Source organism: Aquila chrysaetos, chromosome 10 (genome assembly GCF_900496995.4).
Source record: "Aquila chrysaetos chrysaetos chromosome 10, bAquChr1.4, whole genome shotgun sequence".
Classification (NCBI taxonomy): Eukaryota; Metazoa; Chordata; class Aves; order Accipitriformes; family Accipitridae; genus Aquila; species Aquila chrysaetos.
The window spans coordinates 32,005,756-32,032,123 of record NC_044013.1 but is presented as its reverse complement, the minus strand read 5'-3'; the positions used below and the strand labels follow the sequence as shown (position 1 = coordinate 32,032,123).

The window sequence follows — 26,368 nt, the reverse complement described above, 5'->3', positions numbered from 1 at the left end:
CTGTTAGAGGCAAACTTGCTGGGAAATGACATTTTAATTACATCATGGTTTTTACATTTTTAAAATAATTGTTCTGATCTCAAATCAGGGCAAAACCTAACAAATCCCCAAAACTACAAAACCAGGTGGTGCTGGGGATCTTCCAGGACTGGCAGGTTTATTCAGCACTGTGGGTGAACCCAGCAGCTTTGGGAGCACCCAAGGGCAGAGCTCGATGCTCCTATTTCACCAAGACATTGAGAAACTAAAGAACTGAGCAGGCAAGAAACACAGGCAGTTTCTCTCAAACTATTGCCTTGGGAATGTTCCTTTAAAAATATGTATATTTTTCTTTAGAACTACCTTGTTCACTTCTTATTTGCTTTGCCAGCATGTGGCCTGTTGCAAAACTTCGAGCAGACCTTGTGGACTTGGCTGGCCAGAGGCGAGCGTGGTTGCAGCTGGATAGGAGGGACAGGCATGTCCCTCGTCTCAGAGATCAGCTCTGAATTCGCTCTGGAGGCAAGCAATTGTATTTAAAAGTGTTCAGGAAGGTCAAACAGCAGAACAGGAGCAAGATGGGATTTTTTTGCTATGTGTTTATGCACTAGCTAATAAAATTGGGCTCTGATTTTTTTATCTGGGCTCCTATATTCTGCAGCAATCTAAGTGAGAACAGCATGAGTAGCAGGATTACCCCAAGGGAAGATGTTTCCCTGCTGTACTGCCCCTTACTCGTGTCACCTGGGCTTGGGATGTGCATGTGCCCAGCACTGGGTGGGCTAAACCCACCGCTTAGAGATTAAAAAGGGCAGCTGATACAGCCAGGAGCGTCCCTGTGCTGCCGGGAGAGTGGATTGAGCAGGGTAAAATTTAGGGAACACAGATGGGATAAAAAGTGGTGAGTCTGGAAGAGATCCCAGAAACGATGGGTGTTATAACAACTGTGCAAAATGATAATGCAGAGCAGACTGCAAAACAGGCGAAACTGGGATTATTAGGCCTGTTTGGCATATGTATTTGTAACGATTGCCTGGTGCCTGGTGTCCTGGATACGCATCTTTAATTAAGATAAATAACTTCTTGGTGAAGACAAACGGGGAGAGAAGAACCAAGGTATGGCAAGTCTTTCTGCAAATTCCCTTTCTGTGTGATAAAAAGAAGATCTCAAAAGATTTTATTAAGTTGTAAACTGTGATTTAAGGGAATTTTAAACAGCATGTGAAAGAAAAATAATGAACAAGTGTTTTCAAGTGGGAGAAATCTGTCCCTGCCATATGTTTCACTGAGTCATCCCTTCTGCAGGAGGAGATCTTGCAAGTGTTTCAACTATTCCAGTCGCTAATCCTTTTTATTTAGTAGCAACATCACTGTAAACTCAGCACCGGATCCTACAACCAGTGCAACCTAAAGGTTGCATTAATACCACTTGCTGGATATAGACCTGATCCCTCTAAAGCTGACGTGTTTTGCTCTGGTTACAGGTTAAATTCTCCCTATGTGTCTCGCCATTGAGCAAAGACCAAACCTGGCCATGCGTTTCCACTTGCCAGCTAGATGATGTGGTGCTCTGTGCTCGCCAGGATATTATAGAAACCTCAAAACCCAACACTTCTTTCTCTTTGATTTATATGTGGACCCTTTGCATCACAGCAAAGCCCTGTGCTGACGGTGTTGTGTGGTTGTGTTGCAGGTGTGGCTGTGTGGTGGCAGCATGGAGGTCCTGCCCTGCTCCAGGGTGGCTCACATCGAGCGCAAGAAGAAGCCCTACAACAACAACATTGGCTTTTACACCAAGCGCAACGCTCTGCGGGTGGCTGAGGTGTGGATGGACGACTACAAATGGCACGTCTACATTGCGTGGAACCTGCCGCTGGAGGTATGGCCATTGCACCCTATCCTAAGTCTTCATTTTATTGGGTTAAAAACTTGAATTATAGAGCATTAAGTGCCCTTGGGTGAAGCAGAGCCTTGAATACCCTGGGTTGCATCCCCAGCTGTGGAAGTCAGCAGAGCTCCCTCGGCTTTGATGGAGATGCTGCAAAACCTGCAGACTTTGGAAGAATTCCTACTGTTCACATCAGCCTTTTTAGTTTCATTTCTAAAAATTAAACCTGTATTGTAGTGTTTATCTCCCCATTGAGTGTTTACCCAGCGTGAGTTTATGTCATGATGTTGCTCCGCAGATGGAGTCTGTCTGTAAAGTCAGTTGGCAGAAGATTATTAATATTAGCATCGTTAGTGCATGAGCTTTTTTCCTGCAGGTTGGGGAGGTCCGTGTTGCGTGCAGCCCAGCTCGGGTTTCCCAGCTTACAGATGTTGTCGCTGCCCAGAGCTCACTGCGGACGGTGCGTGGTCCAGGTGCCTGGGCTTTTTGCTTTCCCAGCGTTGGGAAAGTCGAGGCCATCAGCGCTTAGAAACCGTGTTCAGAGGTAAAGGATTGGAGGTCAGTGGCTCACAGAAGGAGATCCCCTCTCAGCAGTGCCTCGTGCAAGTGCTCCAGAAACACTCTCTTTAAATAGCTTTGGTGGTTTTATTTATTACTGCACGGAAATGGTTAGGTTTTCTTAGATCTGACATGTTATTTTTCCTGTAAATCCTGCCATGTCACAGCATGGCAGGCCTTTGGAAAACTGGCATCCTGCCAGCAAGACAAAGTGACCATGCCCAGGGGACACATCCTGCACGTGGATCTATCTAGGTGATTCCCTGCACTTCTGTGTAAGCTCTGTAGGCTCCAGGAGGACTTTTTGTCGGTCCAAGGCTGCTGCTTGGGCTCCGGTCTCCATGCAGGTTATCTCTAATCATGAAACCCAAGAGCATCTCCTGCTTTCTGGCTCTGAACGCTGCCTGGAGCGCACTGGGAGCACCCCTGGCTGGGCCAGTCCCCCCCATCTCCTGCCTCTGGTCCTGCCAGAAAAAGAAGAAGGTGTGGTGAGGAGGGGATGCAGTGATGCTCTCCAGGTTATGGGGGGGATGAGGATTCAGAGTACCCTGCAGAACCCCCTGACAGCCACTCCACTTGCAGTGTACTTATTTAAGCATGAGAACTGGGCTGCTCTGTTGAAGTGCAAGGAAAAGCCATTGCCACAAGTGGCCATACCCCATGTGAGCAGTTATTTACAGCCACCCTTCTGGTGTTAAAAATAAACACAAAATATTCATACCTTGCAGATCACACCCCTGCAAAGAGCTGCTGCGGTCCTGATCCTGCTGCGGCAGGGTACCCAGCTGGCAGCACTGTGCTCCAGGGCATTTTGGAAAACATTAAAACGTAAAAACATGAGCTGCTGCTGCTTTCTGAGGAAAGATTACATCTAGGGAGAGTTACTGGCATTTAGAGCCGCAGTAGTCGCAACTTTGTACTGCATTAGAGAACAACAGGTACCTGGGAAGGGTCGATGAGCTGCCTGTGCTGCCGGTTTGTCATCCTGGGGGTGGTGGGGAGTCCTGGATTAGTTTGTTATTGAGAAATAGATGAACAGAGATGGAAAGAAATGTTGTTTACCCAGTGAGCTGCAGGAGGGCACTGGCTGTGATGGGTACTGCTCCAAGGGTTCAGAGGGGCAGAGAGTTGCCTGCAGGACTGAGTGATTTCAGGTCTCCCTTAAAAACAGGTTGCAAGATCCAAATGCCCATAGGCAGGGATCATAAATTACTGCAGGTTCAGCCCCAATCCTCAGGACGATTCCTTTTTAGAGGTGAGGCACCATGCTCCTGCTCAGGAACAGCTTTGGAGCACAGCAAAAAGGGATTAAAATTCATCAGGAAGCCTCAGGTCCTGTATGGCTCGGAAAAGGCAGCATCACATGAATCGGCACTGGGAGTGGGTCTGGGGAAACACGTCTGGGTTACTCTAAAAACAATTTGAGATTTTTTTAATATAGGTCTTACCAGTAAAATTGAGGTTTAATTTTAGAGAAACCTTGTTTGACAGGTGGTATTGTGCAGGGGGTTATGGATATACACTGCATTATTTGGCGATGCCACTATGTTCAAAACCAAGCCAAACCCCATGCACTGAATATTTCAGGTGCTGACTGGTTTCTGGTCCCACTTTGGTCTGTGACCCATCTCGCCCACTCAGATTTCAGTCTGTCCTACCTGTCTACACTGAATCATCTTTATTTTTACCGATCAGCCACCAGTCGCCTATTAAAATGGTGTCTTCTCTAAAGCAGAGTGAATAATTCATTAGAAGATCATTACAAGCATTGTAATGGAAAATTGCTTTCCCAGCTGTATTTAATGATCACTGCAAAAGACAAGAGCAGGAGCTAAAATAGAGTAGAAACCCAGACACCTGTAGGAAAGAGTAAAAGGGGCTGCAATGTGCCTTTGGTTTCCTTCATCTGGCTGCTGCATTAGTTCCCCAAATTCTGTAATGGAATAAAAGGTTAAAGGGGGACAGCTCTCTTCAGCCCCAGCTCCCAGCTCCTGTAAGATTGTTCCTTCGGGGACAGATATTGTAGCTTTTTCTGCTTTTAAATCGGCTTGAGCAGTGGGGTTCCTCTATGTCTCCGGGGAGACTATTTCACCACATAATTGTCCAAATTGTCAAGAGGTTTTTCTGAGGTTCAGCCTCAACTTCTCTTCTCCTGTGATTTTTATCCTTTATTCTTAGCTATCTGCCTCTATTATGTATGAATCTTAAACCTTTCTTCCCCCCCCCCAATTTTATACCTTTTAACTGTGCTGTCCTCTGCATTGCCACTTAGTAGGGTCACGCACCGTTGGTGTGTAAGGGGAAGGGGTTTGGTGCTCAATGCACAGTAAGGGATTTGCGTTTCCAGGATTCAGCACGTGACCCTCTTTTAAATCCTGATGTACATCTCTTCTGGATGTAAGCTCTTCTGGAAGTCCTGTACATCAGTACCTAAAAGGGAGGTGAGATCTTTTAAAAATTGGCAGATTCAGTCTTTCTCAAATGGATCCAAAGCCCAGGGGCATCAGTGAGAAGATTCACCTCTGTTACACTGCACTTCTTGTATTTCCTCCAAAACATTTTCTTCTGCATTTGGGTTCTCTTTTCTAAATTACCTCCCAGGACTAAAACACATCCAGCATCAGTCTGGTGGCCATTGCAAGGATGCCTTCAAAACCTATGAGAGATGTACATGTCTCCTTCTCGCTGTGGCTGTGAAACCCAAGTCTTCCTTCTGACTTCTGTGAGGATGATTTCAGCTTGGGCACACATGCTAAAATTCCCTGGCATGGCCTCTGCTGGGAGTTACTCAGCTGTTGGCAGTTTCCAGGCAGCTTGGAAGTGATACCAAACATCACCGAAATACTCTCTTTTAAAATTTTTTTTAAGAGTATCTGTTCAGTGACCTGCTGTGTCTTTATTTTTCAGAATCCAGGTATTGACATTGGGGATGTTTCTGAGAGAAAAGCGTTAAGGAAGAGCTTGAAGTGTAAAAATTTCCAGTGGTACCTGGACCATGTTTATCCAGAAATGAGAAGATACAACAACACTGTTGCTTATGGCGAGGTAATTAAGGCTGAGCAGTCCCTTAGATCAAACCGGTAGTATTTACAGCTGGTGAGTCTCTGATGAGAAATAGCCTCAAAGGAGAGGAATGTGAATCAGAACCTACTATTTCTGTATAATTATATATAAATTTTTATAAATCTGTTCACAGTTTCTTCTAAAAACCTATTTGGGGATTTATTTCTGATGTTGGAGACCATATACAGTAAAATATTTTAATACCTCATTTACTGAATTGACAGAAAATTATCTATGTTATGCATTGACTCCATGGATTAAGCAGCTGTATGTATATTTTTAATATGTAGTCATCTTATAAAACCCTTTGACTTAAACTCAGCCTAATTCTTTACAAGGCCTCTGTAGGATACAGTGAATTGTCACAACAGCTTAAGGACGAGATAAAGTAGGGAGACTTAATTCAATCTCTGTTGGCTTTGAGACCATACTGGGAATATAAAACCAGGCATTTATGGGAACTAATAATACTCTGTTGCAATAGGTCTCATGGAATAGTGGCAGTTTAAGAAGGCTTCTTGAAGCACAGCCCGAGCTCCCCAGATGGGCATTAATTTTAAGAAAGATTTATTATCAAAGTTACTTAATGCCTTCATGCTAAAACCTCCCCAAAAGTAGTATTTTCAGAGGTATTATTGCAGTTGCCCTACATGGGGAGCCTGGAGAGAGGACAGCTCTGCGTTAACAGACCTGGTGGCTGGGGTTCAGCGGCCATTTGGCTTTGTAGCATGAACCAAACACTTCCATGCTCCCTCTGAAGTGTGTCTTTCAGTACTTGATGGCTGGTTTGCCATCTCTCTGTCTCCTCCTGCATCCCTGTGACTATTTGAATGGGCTCCTTGTGCTAGCTGGACTTTTTTCCCTGCTTTGTTGAGCACTTTGAGATTTCGATGAAATACAAGTGATTCTGCATTGATTTCAGGCTCCTGGCAACCTGCTGACGGCAGTCTAAAAATATGTTTGTTACCACCACACATGACCAAATACAAAGAAAACTGTTCAAGGAAGTTGGCTCCTTTGAATGGTGATTATTATATAAAAGCAGTCATCATTAGACCCTGTATTTAAAGAAAACATATGGCACACTAAACCTTTCTCTGCCTGATTATGCCTAGTGATAGAGCACTGTATATTCTTTCTATAGCAAGAGAGGCTAGAGACATTGCTGCGCATCAGTTTATTGCTTATTTCCGAAGAGACAGGGCCACATAACTCCGCACTTGTTATTTCTTACAGCTTCGAAACAACAAGGCAAAAGACGTCTGCCTTGACCAGGGCCCACAGGAGAACCACACAGCCATATTGTACCCGTGCCATGGCTGGGGACCGCAGGTGAGGAGTTACTCTGCTGGGACTGCGCACACCGGGAGCAGGCAGTACCCGGCAGAGGACGGAGTATGGATATGCAACATGTCTGTTGGCTTCACTCTCAAATGTATAAGGCCCAGCTTCTTGTTAAAAATACCTCAGATATAAAGGTGCATTTTCCCAGCTACTCGTAGAGTAGCTATTTTCTGGATTACCATAATCATGCCAGAGCTGCAAGTAAAAGCGTAATTTGAAAAAATCTTCCAGGCGAGGGTAAATAATGCTGAAAGCAAATAGCCAATGAGCAGAGCAGAGCGTACACAAGCAGAGCATTTTAAGACATTTCCTTTCTCTTTCACCCAGCAGAGTAAAAACATACCGACTGGGTAAAGAAAACAAACAGTTCTTTTTAACGGGATGATAATTAGCCATTTCAGCTTGGCTGGGATTTACCATAGCGTTAGTTTTCTAGCACTCCTTTTGCCTCTCCAGAAGTTTTGGAGCAACCCAAAAGCTTCTTATCCTAATTTTAAGCTTATTCTAGATTAAAATCATCATTCCAAGATTCACTCTAGCTCTCATATCTTTTAGAAGATTAGTGGATGTGTCAAATAGTGAAAGTTAGTGATGATGAACTAATTCAGCCTCTTCTGTAGTTTCATCTCTTACCATGTTTTAAGAAGAAAGCAGCATGGGAATGCTGCTGGTTCGATCGCCATAGAGTTGGAACAAAATAGGGTACAACACTAGCTCTGTCACTGCTGGCATCTATTAAACCAACGGCAGACTCTAAGCTGGACTTTGAGGATCTGCAGCTCTAGGGATAATTTACCCAGTTCCCCACTAACTTTTCCTGTCTGTTTCTCTCTTATCTTTGCCTGTATCCTCACTACAGTATTTTGCCTAAATCCCGTGGTTTCCTTTGTGGTTTTCTTTCTGTATGCCTAGCGGTCATCATCTCATCATGCAAATCCCTTAGCACAATGTCCTTCTCCCCTACAATCTTTAAGGAGAAAATACAAGTTTCCCTTTAGGTCTGGGAGCAGAATGGCCATCTTATGACACATGGGGTTTTCAAGAATTACAATGTGATTTTTAGGTTTTCTTTCATTACCAAAATCATGCCTGACCTCCCTAAAGCTACAGAGTAGCAGCACTTGTTCTTCTGGCATTTTAGCTCTATCCAGTGAGGCCCTGGGTGTTTATCATCAGGATTTGATGTATGTATCTGACTTCAGTCTCCTGCTTTTGTTTGCATTTCCCATGTAAATGCACTGGCTACCTGTATCGGAAATTTAGCCAAGGCAGGGAGGTTGCAGATGATGGGCTCTACCATCACTGTGCTTGCACAGTGTGTAGTGGCAATGGATGGAAACAGGGATAAACTCCTCTGTGACAAGGCTGTTTCTTCTGTTGCTTTTCTTTTGTCTTTGTTGAAAAGTCCATGCTCATTGCCAGACTCCGAAATTTTTCCCTGTTACCGTCTCTGGATCAGCCATATCTGTGCTGAAGGGGTTGCATCTATTGATCTGCCTAGAAACTGGGGCAAAACTGTACCTAAAAGCTGTCTGAATGCCAAGTTTCCAGGCTGAAGCCATCATCCACATTCTTTCAAAAGAAGGCAAGATGCGCTGCAGGAGGAGACCCATGGCACCTCGCACTGTGGGGTAGGTCCTTCCTGTTGCTCTGCGTTGCCACGAGGATAAGTCTTACACTGGAAGCTTAACATTGATTGAGGGAACTTAGGTGAGACAATCCCATCCGAGCTGTGCCCAGATGCTGAGTCAGGTAAGTTTAAGGTGTCTACAGAGATTTCTTTTTATTTGCAGGACAACAATCTGCCTTTGCTTGTTTTAGGGAAGACCTGCCCTCTCATTGCACATATTCTGGTTGCTGTGCTATATGGGCTGTGTTCTTCCCTTACCCAGTAAGGCAGCCCTGGCTTGTCATTCCACTGTTTTCTGTCTTGGCATCATAATGTTTATTACTCTGGCATTGGCCATGCCTTCCAACAGCTTTTTTTAACATCATGACCCCAAACCAGAGCTGTCAGTGCTGGCAGATGACACGGGGTTTAGGCTGAGAACTGCTGGATGGGCAGGTCCATGTGTCTAAAGTGTTGTGAGCACCTAAGTCCTGTTGAAATTACTGCACGACAGCAAACTGCTGTGATGAAGCAGCACAGGTGACACAGCAATGTACCATCAAAGGCAAGCTACTGTATCAAACCTTCATCTCAACCCAGAAGTGCATAAATTACATAGAAATGCTCAACATCAGTGGTTGAATTCCTGCTCCCAAGAGCTCTGTAAGCCTGCCCTGTACCTCTGCTCCAGGGTCACTGGGATCTCTGTGCAGGTATGGAGAGGGGAAACTTCTGGTTCCTTCATGATGTTACAGAAGAAAGCTCAGCACTACGGTTGTATTCATTAAGACCAAAACTGTGAAATATAACATAAAAAAGACCATCCCATTAAGTACCTGCAGGTATTTGCATAATCAAACCCTGCCTGTGAAAATTTCTCCCATGAATCAGAAAGGAGAGCAGGGTGAGGAAGAAAAGTGCCTCACCAGACAGTAGGGTTTCTCAGCTTATTCGTGGTAATTTATTTATTGAGCAGATCTCCAGTTTAAGCATCAGAGCTTCCCAGTTCAGAGACTGCTGTGACTGGTTTGCTGGCTCCAGCTGCATTTGAGCCCATGATGGGTTGTAGCCCATCCTGGATTTGGGTGTCTTTCTTTGAATACCCCAATATTGAATACCTGTGTGAATACCAGAGATAAGTAAGCAATCTTGAAAACAGAACTTTCTTTAATCCATTGGTCATGGCAGATAATGTCAGTCTAGCTCCTTCACAGGTGCTCATGCAGCCCCGTATGTGGGAGGAGGTCTCTACGAGGGAGGGAGGTACCCCAATTGCAGTTTTTCAGGTGGGAAAAACATATTAGAGTTCACAGCAAAATCCCTAGGGTCTGGGAACATGTGATCCCATTCCTGGTAGCTTTCCTGAGACTAGATCTGACTTTTTTGTCATGTCTTGAGGATTAGCTCATCAAATCTGGATGAAAACCTGCATTATTCAGGGCTTAGCAAGACAGGATGTCAGTTCTCTGTTCTATCACAGGCCTCAAATACGACTTAAACACATGCAAAATGAGCCTCATTGGCATGAGGATGAGTTGAAGATTGAGATGGAGCCCAATGGGGACGTAATGCTGTGGCAGCCTTAGTGAGTATCTGGGGTCGATGATGCTCAAGGAGGTTCATTTTCAGCTAAAAAAAAAATGTACAGTTCAAGTGATGGGAATGCATAAAGAGCCTGTTCTCACAATATAGTCACCCTGGGCTTTCCAGGCTCACCAGGACTAAGTAATCCTAAAGCTCATCTGAGCCTGAACTGCAAACTTCAGGAGCCACCTGAGCCTAGGAACCAGCTGCGGGAGTCCTTCAGGGTAGAGACAAATCTCACTTTGGTTTATCCTTGCCTTTCAACAAAGATCAGTCAACTGTGGCTGATCGAGTCACTGCTAAATATAACCTAGCTGTTGCTTAAATGCACACAATTTTTTTCTTAAATGGCACAAACTGCATTTTGGACTTTCTGGATGGAAACTTAAACCTCTAAGTGCATTATAGTATGAGAAACTGAATTAGCCTGACATTGTCTGCTAACCCTGGGCTTTAAGATGAATGGCTAAAAGCAGGTTATTTATTTTTTTCCTCAGCTGTTTTTGTGATTAAACTTAACAATGTTTTCTTTTCCTACCTGATGTTCTGAAGTCAAACATTGCAGTGCTGCTGGCTCCCTTCAGCTCACCTGTTGCACAAGCTCAGCACAGATTTTTCTTCCTTTTCTTTCCTTCCACCTCCACATTGTCCCTTCCCTCTCCAGCTGAGAGCCAGTTCTTGGCAGTTCTTTTGTTTCGTGATACATGCAATTAGTTTAACTCCTTGAAAATGCTTTTTAAAAGTAGCTATCAGTGAGTGCAGAAGCTTTGAAATTAGCCTTTTGCAGAAGCATGGGTGCCGCACAAAAGAAATTGGACTTCCACTACTACTGTTTAATTAATGGGCTGCATGTTGTAATCTATTGCTGAGAATATAATTAGAAGTAATATAAACACTTCGTTAAAATAGCTTACTTTGTTTTATGTATATGAAACACAAAGAATTGCAATTCCTTTTGAGTTGTTCAGCATCCAAAAGCACACACAGTGGTGCCTGTGCTCAATGTGCATGTAGTCTCTTAAAATCTCCACTTCTGTCTTTGATCCTATGGCCCAGCCATACTCCTTTAAATGCATTTCACAATTAAGGAGCAGGTTCCTCAGCTGCAGCGAGCGAGGGTGAGGTGTAGGCTCCCTGCTGGCATTTTCCTCATGCAAGAAGAGCTGTGTCGCGGGTCCTGTTCCCTGCCATGCCGGGTAAAGTTGGGATTTTGTTGGAGGTCCTCACTCTTTCTAAGTCCATCCCCATACCGTGCTACCGTCCGCTGTGGCTGCTGCATAGCTGTAGATGAGCAGCCCAATGCAGAGAGAGGGAGAAGGGGAGAGATTTGTCCCATTCAAGGCAGGGCAGCTTGTATCATGTCTTGAGTTTCTGCTCTCTCTACTGATGACTGCTACTCAGTTTAAGGTAAGCGTGTAGCATTCAGTTGGGTGCAGTCAGGTGTGATGGATCCCCTACGTAGCGCTGAATGCAGATGAAATCTTGGCTTTTGCTCACAGCACCTCTGTTGTAACATCTATCAGTGGGAGAAAATTTTGTTTTTTCTCTTGTTTTCCCTTTAGCTTTCCATTCTCCCTGCTTTCATTCACTTCCAGGTCAAATTATTATCAGATTTCATGATGAAGTATCCTTTTATCCTGTAATTATATTGAGCCTGCTTGTGGATTTTTTTTCTTCCTGATGGCTTCATCTTTTCGGCAATACATCATGAAAACACCTTGCCATAATGATGTATTACACTAATAATATAGTAATACCTCATTGGAGTGACAGAACTATGGTGATATATTAAGGTGATAGAAAGCACTATAATACTATAAAACTTAAGATAATGTTCACCCAGCAGAGCATTTCATTTAATTATAGGATAAAATATGTTTTGCCCATTTAAGCATCAGAACTTGAGGACAAAACCATCAATACTGAGATCATCTGGGACACAGCAGTATCAAGGGTGACAAAATAGCACATCAGATTAAATTGTGTTAAAAAGAAAATACTGTACGCTTTACTTATTGTTGCTAATTGATGATCTGCTCAGTGCAGAAAGGAAGCTAAACAACCCTAAATTATTTTCCAATAGAGTCAATGAAGGTCATCAAGGCTTTTATTTCCCAGGTGCTAAGATGTCTAATTAACTTTCTCCCATCCCTGAGATGCAGCCAGCCAGAAACAATAATCAAAGAAGATGTATTGGTGGTGCAAGTTTGCCGGTGGGAGATCAGCACGAGCGATGCAGCAGGCACGTGTGCAGCCGTGCGCCCCTCTGCTTTCCTGGCATCAGTGGGGGCTGCGGGTCCCCCCAGGCAAATCAGCCCCCCAGAGTGGTACCTGAAGGTGGGAGACTTTGCAAGATGCAGTTTTAGCCAGGATGCATTTCAGCTGGAAGTGTGTTCGTAAGAGGCTGTGGGTGTGAATCAGTGTTTCTGTCTAGGGATGTGGCTTTGGGCCACTTATATTGATTAAGGGGTTTAAGACCTCATCAGTATTAACCACTTTTAAATGGTTAGTTTGTTAATATTTTTAAACTGTTTTTCTCTGGTCCTTTCTCTTGGTCTTTCCCTTTGTTTCTTGTCCTGTGCCAGGCTGGGTGATTCCTTCAGGCGTTTCCTCAGTCTGGTACCTCTGTGTTTGTCTTTCCTGCTGGATTGGCTGTATACACCTTCACCATTCGTTCAGCTTGTGCCTGGCTTGCTCTGCTTTCTGGAGGCTGACAAACCTGCTTAGCAGGCACTGAGACGTAGGACAGATCACTTTAAAGATAAAGATATATTTGGGGGCGGCAAGAGAGCAGAATTTAAACTCGGATAACTTCAGTGATTTGCCTTTCCACAAAGACAGGAAAACATAGTTTCGTTACATGCTCAGTGGATTTAACAGGTTATGTGACATGGGCTGTCAATAACTTCCTGTGACTGGACTGCACTTTGGCAAAACCACCTTCTTCATCAATGAAATAATTTCCTTTGAAAAAAGACAAACTTTTATTATCTTTAAGCACCATGATGACTGTGTGAGGAAATCATTGGTGACTGCAAAGCAACCACAGGATCTCCAAGGCAGTAGCCTTGTTCAGACACTTTCTGACGTAGGCAACATTTTTAGGGTGCTCAGCAGTGAAAGAATGAAGAGCAGGAGGGACAATCCTTAGGACACATCTGAGAGGAGAAAACCAATGCAGTCCAACAAGAGAACATTTGGTGGAAGGGCCTTCCTGGATCCTGTGGGAAGAGCTTACCTGGCTGTGCTGTGACGATGAGGAGGAGAGGGGAAGAGCACAGACTGTTCAGGTGGTGCGAGGTGGATCAGATACACTCCTGGGCAAGAGGACAGGTTTTAGACAATTATGTCGCTGAGACTCCCAAACATGGCGCCCAAAGAAGGAGCATATTGAAATCCTGCTCATGGCAGGCCCTTCTTGTGCTCCTCTGAGCCAAGGAGCAGTGTTACCCCAGGGGTATTTTGCACTGATGCCGAATATCCCTATGAGCACTTGTAGAAGCCTCTCACTGTTACATCTTGTTCGCTCAACTTTCATATATAGCCAAAGCATAAGTTCTCATCAACCACCTTTCTCAGAGATCATCGTCTGGGCTTGTGCTGGCCACATTGAAGTGGGCAAGTTTGCTCAAAATGCTGAGTTGGTGAATAGCTGCAACCACTCAGAAGGTTTCAGTAACAACAGCACATGTAATTTACTGATATTATAAAGCATTTGTACGGCATCTTCAGTTTCTAAGGTAGGCTCAGGTCTCACACAAGCCCACTGTCTGGAGCTGCTCTTTAAAACGTTGGTCAATGCACTACGTGGTGATGAGTCAGAGGTGCTTCCCATCTCTTCTCTTAGCAGGCAAATCCTAGAAACTGCCAGCCAGGCTGCAGCTACGCTCCCACAGCTACCTGTGGGGCCATCTCAAACGTCAGCCTCTGCTCTGTATTTTCTTCCTTTTTATCATGCAAGAAAAACCCAGCGGTAGCAGGATCTGTGCTTCACCATAGGACTCCCATTTACCTGAGTGCTTCACCCGCGCTGTCACCTTGTGGTTGAGACCCCTGGCTTACTCTGGAGAGGAGCAAAATAACAAAAGAAGAATTAAGACATCAAAGGCAAAATATCCCAAAAGAAAAAAATTTCATAAATGTCTTAGGAGTGCAGTGGAGCTTGCACTTGCGAATTAGATGGGATTTTTGGGGAATAATCACTCTCAAGTTTGATAGTTGGGCAGGCTTGAAGGCTGCAACGGCTGCTGCTGAGGCTCTGCTGTGCTCGGCAGAGTAGATCAGGGATTAGGCAGTGTGCGAGATCCAGACGCGTGTTCAGGGCTTTATTTATCTGGCTATTATACATAGTAGATGACACATCCAATAGATGCACTTAATGCATTTTTCATAATACCCGTGTTTGTTTTTCAGCTTGTTTTGTCTCCCTGCAGCCCTGGCCCTGCTCCCTTCCTCGGGAAAGATTTGATTTTTGCTCTACTTATTTTTCCCACCACATTAGGCGATAACATGTAAGAGCAGAAATCATGTTGCCTTGTGGGCATTAGGCCAACTGTCTGAAAACAAGCTGCCAAACATCACAAAAAAAGTGTTTAGCACACTAATTATGCACAAGGTAGGAAACATTTCGGAAACAGGAGAAGGAGCATAACTTGCACTGCCCGTTTGGGACCTCTGGATGATTTCTTCCGTCTGTCTTGGAGAGGGCTTGTCTTTTTTTGTCTTTTCCTTTATACACCTCTTTCTTTTTGCAAGGCAAGCGGCCTCATCCTCTGCGTTGGTGCTCAAATACTAATTCAGATGAGTTGCTTGGTTAAAAACACTCTGTCAGGCTGAGAGCACCATCTTGCTCAAGGCTTGGCTCATCAAAACATCAAACTACTAAAAACAAATAATATGAATCTGAGCCTTCAGCTGGGCTGGAGATGCCCAGGGAGTCATTCCCAGGTTGCTCCAGCCTTGTGCGCAGGGCAGCTCCCTTGCTGGGAGCCCGGCACAGCATGAGCTGAGCTTGGTGGTGGATAGGATCCCTGTCCTGCAGTCAGGCACCCCGCGCCTGAGGGAGACAGTGAATCGTTGGGAGGAGGAGGTGATGGGTATGGCTTTAAGCTCTGCAGGCTGCCCTCCTTTCCATCCCTGCTGCGCCAGCACAGCACTTTGGTGGGGGATTTACTGTAAAGCTAAAGCAACGTGTACTCTTCTGCACCAGTTTGCAAAGGGATTTGGGGGGCAGAAGAGCAGGTACTGTACTGCGGTACTGTACTTTGCCCCATGCCAGCATCACCACGCATGCACCTCTTTGCGTTCGTACCGCAGCTTAATCCACCTCTGGGGGTGGATACCATTGGCAAATGGACCTCGGTGAGATGTAAAGTAGGGGAGGTCTTGCTTTGATACACAACACATTGGCTAAAAGTGTAACTCCACCAGCAGCTGGGAGCAAAGCACACCAGACACCTGTCCCGAGGCAGCTGGGCAGCACAGGGGCCAGCTGGAGGATTCAGCACACCTATACGTGCAACCAGCATCACGGAGGGAAGGCAAAATTGGCTTCAAGCACCATAACTGCGTCTGTGGTTACTAGCTGGAGTTGGACCCTGTTACATTGTTTTAACTTGATTTTCAATGTTTAATTATTCTAACCAAGATAACCCAAACTCCCAGTGTGATTTACTGTCTCTTTTTAAGCATCTGGGTCACAGATATGCTCAGTTAATTAATGTGCTGAATACTCCTTATTTGTCTGCTAGATAATGGATTGATTCATAATTTAAATAAGCAGCTGTGTATATCTTTCCCTTGAACTATAAAAGGCAGGCCGCTGTCATTCATCTCTTTTCACTCCTGAATTTAAATATGTTCAGGGAAATATTTTGGTAGAATTCCTTAAACACTGCAAATGGAGGAGCCCCCTGTGTGTGGCTCTGCTGCCATGGCAGGGCTGTCTCAGACCAGCCTTGGTGCCAGCTGCACGCTGCCAGCCCAATGTCCCTGAGACCATCGGCACTGCCCCATGCTTTCCCAGCCTGCATCTCCCTTGCAGCTGAGATGGGGCTCTGGGAGCACTGGGCAGTTGGATGTGGGGGGCATGGCAGGGGTTAGCTGCAATCCTCAGCCTTTGCTTCAGTGCTGAACCATGGGGGAGATTTGGGCTTGTGTCCCTGGGGAATGGGGCCAATTATGTATTGGCCCCCTTTGCCTGATGTTGCTGCCCGGCAGCTGTTGGAGTTGCTGGAGGGCTGTGCCAGACACACCAGCAGCATCATTTGCGGGCCAAAGCAAGGCTGGCTTGCCAAGCACGCGAGAAGCCACAGGCTGGGCCAGCATGACCAGCCAAGCTAGGTGGCTCCGGCTGAAAACCAGGGGAAATCATCCATTGCCCCAACCTACAGAGTGTTCAGGCTTAAAGGAGGCTGGAGAAGTCTGCCCTGTGATGGGTTTAAGGCCCAGAGTTATTCTTATCCCTTCCCTGTGCCCTCACTTGCATCTGCAAAAAACCACCAAAACAACAAGAAAAAAAGGCTGGAGAAAGTTAGTTCTTTTCCCTCTTGTCAGTTCTACTTTCTCTGTGCACCATCCTCAGTTTTTTTCCTGGGGCTCTGCAAACTTGTCCTTTCCTCTATTGCTTTTTAATGATGCTCCAGACATACTGATGGTCATTGTCTTCTCCTTTACTGTCCCTCAGCTTGCACGCTATACCAAGGAGGGATTCCTTCATCTTGGCGCCCTTGGGACCACGACTCTTCTACCTGATACCCGCTGCCTTGTGGATAATGTGAAAAGCCGCTTCCCTCAGCTCCTCGATTGTGAGAAGGTCAAGAGCAGCCTCCATAAGCGCTGGAATTTCATACAGGTTTGTTACGGGTCTGCCACTGATGCTGCTCCTCTGCTTCCCAAACCGTGGGCAATGCCACGTCGTCTTTGGTGTGAGACAGTGCAGGACAAAGACAAAATGGTCCCATGCAACAGCAGGTGCCAGGTCCTCAGGCAGACGGAAAAGGTTAAGAGGGATCAGTGGCAGGGACAGTGTTTTAGGACAGTATCCAGTAGAAGTTTCCCTTTCTGATACCCTCAGGTGTATGTAGCCTGCTCTGCCAATGACTTCCAGATTTCTTTGTTTTCTACAGATAATGTATGGTGAAATACATGAAAACACAGTACTTTTGTCCCAAAGCAGAGTGTAAATAATATACATTCTACAGAAGTGTCACATCTTCCTAACGCAGGGGTGCAGCCATGCTATTTAAAGGTTACAGATGTCCTTTGGTTGCTGATGTGTTAGGGATCCATGTGTTAGGGATTATGTCAGTGATAAAGGTTGCTCATTCAATTCACATTGATTACTTTAGCAATTATTTTATTGTTTGAATTGCATTACCACCCAGCTAAGTGCTGTGCACTTTCCAGCAATGCACAAGGACACAGCTGCACTCCTGGGCAGTGCATGGTCCTGACTTGCTTTGCAGGCACCCCGTCTTTAATTTTTTTAATATCTTCCCCATATCCTTTCATTTTAGAATGGTGCCATCCTGAATAAGGGAACAGGACGATGCTTGGAAGTGGAGAACAGGGGAATGGCTGGCATTGATCTGATTCTTCGCAGCTGCACAGGACAAAGGTGGACAATTAAAAATTTTATTAAGTAAAGGGTGGAAGAGTCAGAGGAGTTTGACTCGAAACACAGCTGACTTGGACTGATCCGACTGGACTCCTTTGGAAGGGATGAAATATAAAAACAGAGCTTTATTCATGTTGTTAGGAGAGGACATGGGGGAAATGGGCATTTGTGTCTTTTTATTTTTATTGTATATTAGTCTCCCACAGCTGATTCCAACTGTGTGAAATTGGGTCAGAACTGCTATTTTCTTCTGGCAAGCACTCTAAAAGGTACCACTTATTTCTGCTGGAATGACTGTAATAAGGTCATGTAGTCTTGTGAGCTTTTTACTGACAGGGAATTGTTGCTTTCCCAGATGACCCCAAGCTCTCCCAAAGGGCCAGGTAGGTTTCCACCATGATCGGAGTTGAGAGACCCTGGATATATCTGCCTGGCAAGCATGAAAGCTTACGTGCTTGTAAGAGGAAAAGGTTGCCAAGCCCCGAATGAGCTGAGTTTGAAAGATGTGGTGTTTTGCTAGGTGTTCTCTCTCTTTTCCCTTTCTTCCCCCTGCATCCAGCAGCCCTTTTCTTCAGTCTGGGAGAGGCAAAGCTCACCCTGGTAGCTCCCATGGTTCTTTCCAACCCTTAATCACAGATCTCATCAAACAAAATCCTATTGAATAAAAACACTGATCTCCCATTGCCCCCTCTCCATCACCCATGCACTGCTGTTGGCCAAGGCAGCCCCATGCAGCACCAGTCCCTCCCACAGAGACCCCAAAAGCATTCCCCTTGGAAAAGACCTCAGATGTCTGCCTGTCTGGGCAGTTGCCTGCCCTTTTGGGTGTCAGTTGGACTCATGCATGGTGAGTAAGGCTTGCGGGATGCTTCCTGCCCCATGGGAGCCTGGGGAGCTGCAGATCCACCTTGCCCTCCCAGCGGGGCCATTGGCCTTGCACTGTCCCCTTGGAGACCCACCTTTACCCCTTTTTTGCTCTTTTCTTGTAGAAGTGAAGATGGATGCGCTGGTGGGTGCAACAGGCTGAGAGCAGGTAACGCAAGAGAAAGTCCTGTTTGGGCTTCCTTCCTGTGGAGGCTATGGTGTTTGTTTTTAAGGCATCCTTGCTCTGAACGAAGACATCAATAATGGTAGTCTCTGTAACTTTGTAGTGGTGTTCTCTTCGTAAGGCTCAAGCATACCTATCTTGCCTGGTCACTGTGTGACTGTGGTCAAGGTCACCCCAAACAGTGTGTGTTGCAGCAGACCTTCATGAGCTATGTAAGGAAGGGAGAGGGAGGGCAAGAGACCATTTAATGGCAGTTTGGCTGAAATTCTTGACCTTGAAGTCACTTGAGGCTTTTTAATATGGTGGGGCAATCTCACCTGCTTTTTTTGGCCCACAGTAATCTTGGCTACCAAATCTGCCCAGCCATCATGGGAGACCGTTGGTTTGGGGTCCTGATGTCTGGCTACCTGGAAAAGGGAAATGTCTTGCAAAGTTCCTTTACTTGGATGCTAGACTAATGGGTCGATACAGGCTTTGCTCGATGGAGAGGAGAAGCCAGCCAATCTCCTGTCCTTCTCACAGAATAATACTCTCTCTGGTTGCCCTCTGGCTAGGGTGCACTAAAATATATTAATATATGAGATGTACATGTAAATATGTTTCCCAAAGATGGGATGTGCACAGAGTTGTTTGCTGCAGAGCACTCATGCCTGTCTTCCATTTGCATCAGGATGAAGCTACCTGGATGTTTAATGAGTTTAATTTTCAATGCCATGCAGCAGGTTTATAACTGATGTTTTAGTAATTTATTGAACAGAAGCAGATACATTTCATTGTTACTTCTACAGCAATGAGCATCACATAGGACTGATTGTTCGTTTAGGCTTGACAAGACTTCCTCATCCATTGGGGTTGTCTCTGATTTTTTCCCTTGCCTTCCTTAATGAAGTAAAACCTCTTAGTTGTCCTGAATTGCAAAGTAGGGAGTCAATGTAGAATTTTGCTCTCTTACTCGCTGTTGCATCATCTCTTGTGTAATAAATTTTAGCACTTAAAAAACCAATATGATCACAATCTCTTTAGATGCATGATGTGTTTCCCTTTGCATTTGTTGCTGCCTTCTAAGTAGAGCAATTTACTGCTGAAGTGGACTCCAGGAAAGTCTGGGGGATTTGAGACTTCACAGCTAATGGTCAAAATGGTAAAATGCCCTTTAATTGAGCAATCAGTTTGCTGTCAGTCATCAGTGGAAGCCACGTATTGTTTAGTGTTGGGAAAAGCCTGCACGTTTCAGGATAAACAACCAAAAAACCCTTGTATGTTGCCTGTGCTATAAATCACGGTTCCCAGTTCAGCTCTAGTCCTGCCAGTGCTCAGGGCACCAACAGATGGGCTTTGTCAAATTTAATTGTGGTGGTATAAGGTGTCACCGCCCCCAGCCTTCCATCTGCTTCAGCTGCTGGAGGCTTCTGTCCCTGTCACCGGCAGCAGAAATGAATGTGTGGCTACACCTCGGCTACCATAATTGGCAGGATGTGCTTCAGCCACCAGGCAGGAGGGACTTGCTCTATTTAACATATCGGATTGTCAGCCAAAGTCACTCTGGGATGTCCATGCAGCTCCGCTCAGGAGGCAGCAGCCCCTGGCAGAAGCGGGGTGCACCACTGAGCATCTCCAGCTGCCGGTGGCATTTGTGCTGCCTGTTGGAGGTGATATACGTGTGCTTGGGAGCTTGCCCTCTGGCAACACAAGATGACCTTGCGATGAGGATCCTGTTGGTGGTGGGCTCTTTGGTCCTTTAAAATATTAAGGTTCAGAAATGCCTTTCCTTCATGCTCCATAAGAAAAACAAATACCTGAATATCCAAAGGGAAGGGGATGGTGGAAATGAACACTTTGCTCCAGGACCCTCAGGTGGGGCAGAAACCCTGTTGAGGTGGTTTGCCCGTTCTCACTGGTGGACATAGAGTGCTTTCAAATGACTGAAAAGAAGCGGCATGAGTAAAATCAGGATTAAAAGTGAGAATTTAATCTGCTGTGTCCATGTAACTGAAGTTCTGTTCTGACATTGGTTTGTGACATGCAGAGATGATTGCCGAGGCGATGACCCAAGGTCTGCACCCTCCTAAACTGTAGAAATCTGTCTTAGAAATCTGGATCTAAATGTTGCATCTTGTGCTTATCTCTAATAATATGTTAATTGCTTTTAAAAGTGATATCAGAGTGGTTCTTATTAAATATATGACTTGAGCCTTGCCTCTTGAGTGATTTTAAAAAGATTCACGGCTGATGAGATACAGAGGTAGTCATTCTTCTCTGTTACTTATTTAATAGAAAAGTGCTGCTGTTTTAATGGAACTTCCACTTTTAAAAGAAATGGAAATGAAGGAGAAACCAAGAGAGATGGCCGATGCAGATTAACCTCCCATTTCATCCATCCCTGCCAGCTGCCACTCACCAAGATAATGCAGTTACATTCAAGAAGCTGAAAAGAGATGTTACATGGTAAAAAAGCATCACTTGCAAATGCGTTCTGTTTGCCAGGCTGGGTGTTTCTAAATGTAACCTGAAGCTTGGGGCACTCCTTAGACCCACTTTCTTACATCCATATTCTCCTAACAACCAGGTTGGCTGGTGATGTGGTGTCCCTGTAAGGACCGCGAGGTGTGGGTAGGTATATTCCTATGCAGGAGGGAAGTGTATCTGTGGGTGCACTGTGTAATAAGGGCACCGTTGGCAGTTCTCCTGATAGGAGCAGCAGCTCTCCCACCCGAGCTGAGGACACAGCAGGCTGTTAGCATCAGTCCAGGTAAGTGTAGCCTCCAACCTTGGGCCTGTTTGGGCAGAGCGTGGTAAATAGAGCTCCATCATGGAGCGTCCCATTTGCAGCCACAGCTCTCTTGAAGGGTGACACGAGATGAAAACCTGTGCTTTTGTTGTGTGCATTTTACACGCTCAAGACTTTCTAAGGTGAAAGGTCCAGGTTAGAAAAAGGTACGGTCTGATGTGCTTCACAGTGGATTGAAGTCAACAGCGAGCTCTTACTCTTCCGATGCCCTTTGTGCTGCCCGGGGCAGAGAGCCAGACTTCCAGAAAGTTCGCTCTAAGCCCTCAAATGAAGTTAAACTGCTGTCATTTCGAAGTCAAAAGTTAGACTTACAGACTGCCAATAGAAAAGCCTCTCAGCTTCATCACTGAGCAATTTGGGCACTCATCCACTGCTGATAGATACAGATTTAAGCACTCCACTATGCAGTGTGAAATTAGACATTTGAAATCTCTGCAGCTCATTTTTGCAGATGAGAAGCCATCTTGCGTTGGGCTGGGGAGTGGGAAAAGCATATGTGACCATTAGGAATCTCGGCTGGATTTCCAAGGACATTGGGATGAAGTATTAAGGGCCCTTCCTTGTCACTGCTGAACCAAAGTGATCTGTAGGTGGTCCTTTAAACGTCAGAAAAACTTTGTGCCGGCTTTAGGGACCTGAACCCTTCCAGCCCATCAACCAACTGCCGGAAGGGTGAGGAGCTGAGCTCTTCTGCATTTTCACTGAAATGCCAAGGTCTTGTAGGTGGGCTGATCCTGTGTGTTGGGAGGAGGTGGTTCCTGGAATCACTGGTGTTAGAAATAAAAAAATTCCCCAAGTTATTAATGGCTTTAAATCTTCCTACAGGCAGGAGCCACACAACACGCTGAAGGCAGTGAAGTTGCTCAGCTCATTCAGGTTTTCAGCTAAGCTGGTACTGGTGGGACTGGGATCTTGGCTGTGCCTTTTGCGTGGAAACCAAGTGACGGCATCCTTCTAGCAACACATTCAAATAAAACAACGTAGCAGAAATGACAAGCTTGAAATCCCAGCTCAGCAGTCTCCAGTTGTCCAGGATATCTTGTCAAGAGCAACCGAGTTAAGTGTCACATCCCACGAGGATTACTGTGATAAATACCTGTCGATGTCTCAGCTGGGTGTAGCTGCTGGTGCCATCCATGGCTCCTCACCCCGGGGAGGTCTCACCTATGGGCTGAGGTAGGAATCTATAGCCAAAAAAAAGGGGTCAGTTCCTATTTACAGGACTGCTAGTTCGGGTTACTCATGCAAGCCCCAGATGAGAATTTGGCCCAAGTGCTTTGGATCGCACTTGGAGCTGCGATACCTGCATGCTGGTTGTGCTCAAGGCAGTGCTATTTATTGGGGGAATAATAACTGAGGCATTAGCTCCAGGGTCTCCTAAACTGCTAAATATTTATTTTGAAGGCATGCAGGAATTGCTACCTAGAACAGCCACGTGATCCTCTGTGTCAAGTGTTGTTCCTCTGACAGAAGGCAAAATAACAAGAAGAAAGATTGTATAACCCAGAGAGCTTTCCAGAGGAGGAGTTTCTTATTTTATTCCCATCTGGTGGCTCTGAGACGTGATGGGTAATAACTCTCCAAATGTCTTTCCTGGCTATTGTAATTCTAAGTTTTATTGTTATAGGCAAGTATTTCATAGTTAGGCAAGAACCCACGCAGGAACTAATTTCTTATTGTGCTCTTCAAAAATCGCAGCCAGGAGGAAAATAACGGCAGAGTGGGGACAAAGTGATTTGCTGTGCTGAGGTGCAGAATTGGCTCCCCACACTAAACCGGTAACAAATTCTGGCATTTTGAGAGCAGAACAGCTACCGCGAGAATCCTTTTAGCCTTGCAAGCTCCATCTGAGGAGGCTGGGTTATTTCCCACAGTGCTCCTCAGCACTGAAAATGTGCTCGAAGCCTCATCCTGGGAAAACTGGCCCAGCAATGCAGCCCTGCATGGTGCAGAGCTCCCACGTGGGTCTTTGGCATGTGCAGGAGCTTCCCAAGGCTGCAGAGATGCTGACCTGAGGGGAGGTTTGACCTTGGTTGGCTGCTGGATGCCCACCCAGCTGCTCTCTCACCCACCCTCCACAACAGGGCAGGGGGAGAAAATAAGATGAAAAAGCTCGTGGGGTCAATAGAAGGGCAGGGAGATCACTCACCAATTACCATCGTGGGCAAAACAGACTTGACTTGGGGAAAAATAAATTAATTTGTTGCAATTAAAAATGCAGTGGGATGGTGAGAAACAAAAACAAAACTAAAAACACCTTCTCCCCAACACCCCCTGTTTTCCAGGCTCAACTTCACTCTGTTGTTCCCAACTTTTTATTTCCTCCCCACTCCCCAGGCAGTGCAGCTGGATAGGGCAGGGGGGTTGCAGTCAGTCCGTAACACTTTGTCTATGTCGATCCTTCCTCACACTTTTCCCTGTGCCATCGTGGGGTCTTTCCCATGGGATAAAGTCCTTCATGAACTGCTCCAGCGTGGTTCCCCCATGGGCCACAGTTCCTGCAAGAAAACCTGCTCCAGCCTGGGCTCTCCAAGGGCTGCAGCTTCCTTCAGGGGATCTCCACCTGCTCCAGCGTAGGGCTCTCCACAGGCTGTAGGTGGATATCTGCTCCACTATGGTTTCCTCCATGGGCTGCAGGGGGACAGCCTGCCTCACCATGGTCTTCACCAGGATCTGCAGGGGAATCTCTGCTCTGGTGCCTGGAGCACTTCCTCCCCCTCCTTCACTGACTTCGGTGTCTGCAGGGCTGTTTCTCACATGTTTTTCTCCCTCCTCTCTCCCACAGCAGCTGCAGGGCATTTTTTACCCTTTCTTAAACATGTTATCCCAGAGGTGCCACCAGCTTCACAGCTGGCCTCAGCTTTGGCCAGCAGCAGGTCTGGTTTGGAGCCAGGTGGACTCTGAGTTCCACTTTGCTTGCCCTGTGTCTGCTTGCCCAGCTGGGACCCCACACAGCTCCTGGAGTAAAGCAGGGAACAAAACAGCTCTGGTTGTTGGAGGGAGGGACGAATTATGATGTTAAGGAGGGCTGCCCCTTGGCATTGGTGATTTTGCAACAACTCAGAGCATCTGAAGAGCTGTTATACCTTTGGAGGGGTTTCTTCGGGCAGAGGTGGCTCCAGGCCAGGCAGCCTAGGACTCTATTATGTCCCCAGGGTGGGGAGGGAGGCTCGCTGGGAAGACAGATGATGTGGGACCTACCCTTCCAGCCCTGGCCTGGGGCTCTGCCATGACCTGCTCCCTTTGCCCACCCTCCCCGGGCCCCTCCTCATCTGCGGGGCTGTGCTGGAGGGGGGAGGGCAGCACAGGAACAACGTCTGCCCCAGCGTTGCCCTCCCACACTGCCCCCACGCTCTGCTTTGCCCTTTGACTCCAGTGTCCTCTCATGGGTACCTTCACTCCCTTCATGTTTTCTGCTTTGGTGCTCTTTTTGTTCCACATTCCCTTTGTCTTTAGTGTCTTGTCTTAGTTTTTGTGTCTGGGGCTGCCTTACATTCCCCTCTGTTCTCTGCATAAGTTTGCTCCATCTCTGTCCTCTCTCATTCCATTATTCTCCATGCATTTTCTTTTGTTTGCTCTCTCTTTCCTTTGCTATTTCTTTTGATTGCTTATTTCCATTTCTGATTTTTTTTCCCTCTTTCTTAGTCTTTCTTGTTTTAACTCTTCTTTTTTCCTCTTGCTTTGTTTTCCCCACATTCTTGTTCTCTCACCTCGTTGTTTTGTTCTTTGTACCTCATCGTTTTGCTGTTTAGATTCCCCATCTACCGCCTTCCTCTCTGCGTTTGCATTTTGAGTTGGAAACCAGTCTGTTTCTTTCTTTAAATTTTAATCAGAGTGCCTATAATCCAAATCCTTTTTTTTTTTTCTTTTTATTGCTAATAAATAGACATCAGCACAGCTTGTTAGAGCAGCTGGTTCCCCTCCTGCCTCTGCTAGCGCTGCAGTGCTTTGACACAGGCTGGGTGGTGGTGATTGCACGGCCAAAGCCATGGTTTTTCCAGACTCTGAGACATCTCTGCCATGAAAAGGTGCAGGCAATGGGTGGATCCTGCTTTCAAGCAGCAGAAAGCCGTGGTGTTTGGGGACACAGCTCTCTGAGGTGGTGGGGTGGGCCTGTGGTCCTTCATTGAGAGGGTCCAGATCACTCATGCAGAGGGAGGGGGAAAGGGGTTAGGGTAGATGGGAGGATGTGGGTCTCAGGAACCTGGGTTTGCTGTAGGCCGAGATTGCCTTTTTTTTTTTTTCTAATAAGGACAAAAACCCCAGAATAGTCTACTAGTCTTTATGCTACCCTAGTTGAGCTGAATGAGAACAGAAGAACTGCCCAGAGCCTGCTGTCCAGGTGCACTGTAGTGGGGTCAGTGGTGGGACATAAGCATGTGGCACTTCACGGGCAATGGCCAGGAGCTGCAGGGGAGGAAGGGAGGGATCAAGAAAGGGAGATGGAAGAGATTCGGTGAGACGAGCAACGGGCAGATACCTGGGCTGCTTCCTCCAGGATGGGTCTGTCTTTGACCATGAGGAAGGTGCCTGACCCAGCACGGGGCCCCAGGAAGGGTCGGCCCTGCCATGCCCAGCACCAGTGCATGGGTTACCCCCAGCCCCAGCACGTGGGTCACTCCCAGCCCCAGCGCATGTAAGGCCAGGCTGTGAGGTGCTGAGTAGCTTCTCCCGTCCCCTGGGGTGGCTGTACCCAGGCCCGTCCTGGCGGATGTTCATCCCATCTGGTCCTGAACCGCCACTGATGGTTCATCAGTGGCATCACTCAGGCATCGCTGTCCTCACTGTCAGAAGTATTTTTCACATTTCTAGGCTCAATTTTCCTGCTTGAATGGTGAGCCTGAGCCTTTCCACCTTCCCCAGCCCTCACAGGGAGGCTGGCTGGATTT

The 26,368-nt window shown here is 46.3% G+C and overlaps 1 protein-coding gene across 3 annotated transcripts in view; it reads left to right on the top strand.

The window, feature by feature from the left end:
- Positions 1-20,881, top strand: part of GALNT17 (polypeptide N-acetylgalactosaminyltransferase 17) — a 219,343-nt gene extending 198,462 nt beyond the window's left edge. For all 3 annotated transcript variants that reach the window (XM_030028668.1, XM_030028670.1, XM_030028669.1), the window contains 5 exons: positions 1,673-1,858; positions 5,333-5,470; positions 6,725-6,820; positions 16,711-16,878; positions 17,543-20,881. In XM_030028668.1, coding sequence (XP_029884528.1) covers positions 1,673-1,858; positions 5,333-5,470; positions 6,725-6,820; positions 16,711-16,878; positions 17,543-17,671 — 717 coding nt within the window. In that variant the 3' untranslated portion in view covers positions 17,672-20,881. The remainder of the gene's footprint in view (positions 1-1,672; positions 1,859-5,332; positions 5,471-6,724; positions 6,821-16,710; positions 16,879-17,542) is intronic.
- The last annotated feature ends 5,487 nt before the right edge of the window (positions 20,882-26,368 follow it).